Genomic DNA, 6,000 nt, shown 5'->3' on the forward strand with positions numbered 1-6,000 from the left:
ATTCTTTAGCTTGGTGAGCAGCACCTGGTGACTGGCTATAGATAATTTAATAATAATAATTCCATGTGCAAAATTAAAAACACTTATAGTCTGATTAATTTTTATTTATTTATTTCAATTTTTGCACTGTTAACACTGTAAATGGAGGAATGGAGTTACAGAGACGAGGAGCTATTCTTCATCACCTGAAAGTGTCTAATTAATCACACAAATATCTGTAGCAGCCAGTGGGAATGGGCATCATTTTATGTTTACACACACACACACACACACACATATACAGTGAGGAAAATAAGTATTTGAACACCCTTACACACATGCCTATCTCGGCTTTCAGTGCTTACCAGTCGAGTGAGTATAAGAGAAATTGTGGAGAGCTGGGCATGTCCCAACTTGTCCTCTGGCACTCCGAAATGGAGGTGTTCCTTTGTCTCGCTTCATCAGCGAATCGGTCATGACGTGCGAAGCCTCCGCACGGCTTTCCATGACAAAATCTCTTGTTAAAAATGAAATCTGCCGGAAAATGGCTGATGTCCAGCTCTTGTGATAACCAGAGAAATTTCACACGACGGAAATTTCCTCACAATGAAACAACGACGAGAGGGGTGGACCAGTGCTCACTCAAAGCCTGCCCACAGGTCAATGACGCAACCGACAGGCGTGGAAAAACTCACGCATGTGCACGAAGGTTCAAGCTTGGCTGACGTAAAAACATATGAATCAAATCCATATAGTTTTTGAAAAAAATAAAAAGGTCCGTTACTTTTCTCACAGACCTCGTATGTATGTAGGTGTATATATATATATATATATATATATATCGCGGGACTTACGTTCTAAAAATAACCCGCAATAGGCCAAATCCGTGGAGTAGTCAGCGTTATTTTTTAGACGTTTTAAGGCTGTAAAACCCCTCACTATACACTTTTCTCAAACAGGCATTAACATTTTCTCACTTTTCTCTCATGTGTAAACACTCAAAGTTCAAACCTGAGTAGAAAAAATAACACCAACCTGTTTTCAGGCCCAAACATTTGTTTGAGAAATAAAAATACAACGTTTTCCTATAAATAATTATGACGGCTTTTAGAACTAATGAATTTAATCTTAACGATCAACCTACAAGGTTGGACACATAAGAAATTATTAATAGTAACTGACCAGTATTTCACAGTTCCTCTGATCGAGCCTCTTCGTCATGGCGCCGCGCCGCTGTTGCGCCTTTTTCCACTGAGTCACACCTTGGTGCAGGTGTCTTTTTCCGAGTGAAGAACAGAGTTATGGGTAGTTGTTGGCGCTCTTTTTTCTTCTGGGCGAGAAGATTCTTATAAACAGACACGCAGAACACAATGCGCATACTCTGCCTTCACAGTGCCGTGACCGGCCTGCTTGATGAGGACGCAGAACACAATGCGCTGTTAAAAAAAAAAAAAAAAAAAGCATGCAAAATTGGACTAAAAAAATCTGCGAAACTGCGAGGCCGCAAAAGGTGAACCACGTTATAGCGAGGGACCACTGTGTGTATATATATATATATATATAGAGAGAGAGAGATGGAATGCAGAAATCCATGCTTTTTTTGGTAAAACTGTCTTTTATTGTTGACATATTCTGTTAATGGGCCATTGTACACTAAATGTCCATTAATCGGGTAGGATTTACAGTCTGAGTCCTCACACTGCTTCTTTCAACTTTTTGTCACAAAGGTCAGAGTTCACTGATGTGTCACTTTTTCCGCTCTTTGTATATGTCCAGATCTTGTCGGCTTTGGAGCGAGACGAACAGGCGAGGAGACAGAGACTGAGGAGCAAACTGGAGCAGGTCATTGACACAATGGCTCTGACCAGCTGAGGACCCGTTACCACCTCCCCTTCACTGCTTCTCCTCATCCATCTCCCTCCCTTGCTCCTCTCACCCCGACAACAAACAAAACTCCAACCCCCAACAGAACGACAAACTGCAAAGAATTGAAGCAGTACACTGCAAAATTGGGGGGTTGGCAGAGATGGGCGCATGCGTGCGTACGTGTGTATGTGTGTGTCTGCGTGAGAGACTGGGACTCTGGGTATCTTCACACGCAGAGAACATGTCAGCAGACAGCGTTCGGTTATTGTGGATGTTGGTGTTTGTGGTTTGCTTATTTTTGATTTTGTTGTGATGAAGTCTGAAAGAAACAGTGGAAGCCTCGAAAGGAACTTCGTACGTGGAGTCGTTACCATGACGAAGCGGTTGGAACATGGACCAATCAGCCAGTGAAGAGAGGCTCTGTGGTGTGATACTTTCAAACATATTAAGTTTTTTTTATGATTTTTGTATAAATGTAATCAACTGCCCTCTCTGCTCTCTCGGCTGAATTTGCACAATTTACAGAAACATTACATGGGAAAACTATATAGATATTATATATGAATACAGCTACATTTTTAAAGAAAGCTTAGGAAGAAAAACAGTTTGCTGTTTCTTTTCTCCCTTTTAACCAATGAACAAAACATAATTTGGTATTTCATGTACAAAACATAGGGGCAAAACAAAAACAAAAAAAAAGTTGTACTGTGCCATGTTTTCTTTGAATGTTGTTTAGTGCAAAGACATTTTGTTAGATGGAATGTGCAACTGTATGAGTTTTAAATATGAACATGCCTCGTGACTGAAAATGATTTGTTTGACCTACATGAAAGCTATGTTGAAAGCAGCGGGAAACAAAGAGACACGCTCGATTGTCCCCCAGTTGTGTTCGGACAGTTCATGGTGACAACATGAAGCTGCAGTTGTCTCTATTCAATCGGCGCAATCTCTTGGTTTTAGAAAACCAAATATTTAGTGGCAGGAATGTTGCTTTATCATACCCATGTTAGTCCCTGGCACCACAGCTGCTTCTTTTCTTCCAGAAGTGACAGTTTGGTGGATTGTGGTAGAGCGACTGGACAATGAAGTAGCGACATTGCACTACCTGAAATTTTATCACAGCTATCGTATCTCAGCGGACTCCACGCTCCTGGGTTTGTTATGTATATCCATCAAAGGGTCAATTTTTAAGGCAAAGTGCTGCCTTGTGCGACTTTGTTTTGGAGAATGAGGTTAGGTACGTAGGGCTTGGCCAGGTTCCTCAATGTCGAAACAAACCTCTTTTCAGCCTGAAGCCACTTTTTTATCGGTTCATTGATGTTAGGGATGAGTAAAACATCCCCCATTTCCCTTCACCTGTAACCGTCCTGTGTGACGTGGACGTTGTAGCTTTCTACCCATTAGGCTTGTAGGTGTAGAATGATGTGGTGGTAAGACTCCTCGGTTCATTAGCTCCCCCTGGCTGAGTAATCCTCCACTTGGCCTGAAGCTCTTGATTTAAAACTAGTCTATTGCCATGTGTGGCTTAAGCTTTTTTATTTTTAATTTTGTTTGTCACCCTCTTAAGGATTTTTTTCTTTCAACTATGATGTCACTGTTTTTGACTTTGTGATGAGAAATGATAGATTTTCTTTCCTGCTTGCAGAAAACCAAACTGTGGTCTGTATATTGTTTTTGTCATTGTTTTCATTTGTAAATTGTTTACTTTTTATGAGGAACAAAAGCTGTTTGCTTTTTTTATATCAGGTTTTGTTTTGTTGATTGTCTCTTTATTTTTAACATGTAAATTTGTGCATTATGGTACGCAGAAGATAAAATTTTCTTCCGTTTGCCTGAAGGTGAAAAACTTGACCGTTCTTGGGGTTTGTTTTTCTGATCTCAAAGGTCAAAATGAAAGTCAGATGAGCATCTGTCTTTTTGTGAAAATGTGACTTGCTGCTTTAAATGTTGTACCTTGTTTTTCTATCAAACTTTAGGGCTGTCATTTTATGCTGATCATAAATGCTGTCACTGTCCAATTTTACACCAGGTTTCTTTAAAAAGCAAACATGAGTACATCTTTCAAATTAACATCAGCCCAGTGTTTAGTTTACATGTGCGATATTGAGCCAACTTCACCTGGATCCTGGTTGGGATCTGACAGTTCTCCACTAAGAGCCAGAAACCATCTCCAGGACTAATGGAAGCTGGTTGGAGACTACACATGCAATATAATTCAGTTTTAGAAAATGTTGGGAAGAAAACTTACCCAAAGCATGCTTTATTTCCTCTCCCTCTCTCTCTCCCTTTTTTTTTGCGGGTTTTATAGACGATAAAACAGTGACGTGCACGTGTTGTGAGACCATAGTTCGCCGGTTTGGGCGGCACAAATCCTCCCACTCCCTGCAGAATCAGCCAAGGCTGTTAAACTTTGTCCCGTTAGGCTTTTTAGACACTTAAAACATTCTCATCTCATTCTCAGGTTGGTGCTCCATTTGTGTTGTACTCTGTAATTTGCTCACTTAAATGACTGCTGAGGGAGTGGGCTTCTTTACAGTTTACATGGCTACTTACCTTTTAGATCCACTTGCTTTATCAGAAGCGTCCCAGCTCTACTTCTGTCGCCTTCATTTTGGGCTGTTTGTTGTGATAATTGACTTGTATTTATCATTATTGAAGTGGTGCAGAGTGTCAGTATAACTCCAAGAATAGAAAGGAGCATCGACTGTCAACTTAGTCTCACTTAAAACTTGTCCTGAGAACGTGTCGATTGTAGTTTGGCAGCGCATCGCTGGCTTTGAAGCTGTCGTTCCGTCAAATCTGAACAAATGAACAAAAGTGAATTTAGCTGCACTGCCTTCAGTGTGAGTGGATCTAACACATCGGATCTGGTGTTACTTTCTCTGCTCATTAGACGTGTTACATCACACATTTGCCTTTCCAAACATCATTGAATCAAGACCGAGCACCATTCTTCTCTGCTTCCTTCTTCTGTTCTTTTCTCAAAGTTGAACTGCATAGGATCCAAGGTGGAACAAAGCAAATTTATTTCACATTTGGCAAATGAATTTTATTACAGTAACTTTCAAACTTGAAGCAACTGTCACAAGTTTGCAGGTTAGCATTCATTGTGTAAATATTCTGTTATTTCATATTTTGCAGATTTACTACTTGTAAATAAACTCGCATCAAGGAGAGATTAAACATTTTTTGCTATATAAAATGTGGTTTGTGTGCCTTTTGCTTTTAAATCGTACAACTTGTCTCATTTTTGAAGGTCACTGCATTTGATGGTTTATTAACTAGTCTTCATTAAATTCAGGCATAAATTTACACATTTCTTTGCAATTAAAGTGAAAAACCATATAATACCAAATAAATATATCACCATTCTATTAGGATCCCCCATGATTTAAAAAAAAGGTGCACGCCTCCTATCAGGCTGGTTTATAAAGTGTAGACCTGGCAACCTACTCGAAAATGAAAGTAAAGCTGCACCCGGCTGCATTTTCAGACAGAACTGCAACAAACGCTGCTTTTGTGTCAAATTTTTTACCCCAATGGAATACAAGTATCAAGCTGTACTCACTAGCATGACCCTGTTTAAGATGTTTGAACATGATTGAAGCTGTTACACTGCAAAAACTGTCCCTCTCAAAATAAGACAAATAATCCAAAATCTAGCCAAATTGTCTTTTATTAAGCAAATAAATCTGCCAGTGGGGTAAGAAAGATTTACTTGGTTAGAATTCTCAAAACTAGCAAAATGTCTAGGCACTGAATAATCAAAATGTGCCTTAAAACTAGACAGAATTGTTATTTTAAGATTAGCCTCTGTCTTAAAGAAAACAGTCTTGTTCCTTTGCTTGGATTTAAAATCCATTGTCTTTCCTTGTTACTGGTTAAATACAGCTTGATATTATCTTGAAAACTTAAGAAAAAGTGAGACACATTTTCCCAAAAGAAGATATTTTTTTATGTAAAAAATGCTCGACAAGATTATTTTTCTGTTTAGACAAAAGTCAAATTTTCTTTAAACAAGTCTTTTTTACTTTCTTAAATAATTTTTGCAGTGTAAGACTACAAACCCCTGGAGGTGGCCGCGTAATGATTCCAATTTGTCGAATCTAGATGAAATTTTTGAACAGCTCAAGTTTCACCCCTAATTCAAAACTG

General features: G+C 39.1%; 1 protein-coding gene across 1 annotated transcript in view; it reads left to right on the forward strand.

Annotated features, from left to right (window-relative positions):
• The window catches only part of LOC117507223 (plexin-A1-like), a 570,294-nt gene extending 565,247 nt beyond the window's left edge, over positions 1 to 5,047 (forward strand). Inside the window, 1 exon segment of the mRNA XM_034167043.1 lies at positions 1,756 to 5,047. Within this exon segment, the coding sequence (XP_034022934.1) occupies positions 1,756 to 1,851 (96 nt within the window). The 3' untranslated portion in view covers positions 1,852 to 5,047.
• Positions 5,048 to 6,000: the final 953 nt, after the last annotated feature.

Source organism: Thalassophryne amazonica, chromosome 3, assembly GCF_902500255.1.
Source record: "Thalassophryne amazonica chromosome 3, fThaAma1.1, whole genome shotgun sequence".
NCBI lineage: Eukaryota > Metazoa > Chordata > Actinopteri > Batrachoidiformes > Batrachoididae > Thalassophryne > Thalassophryne amazonica.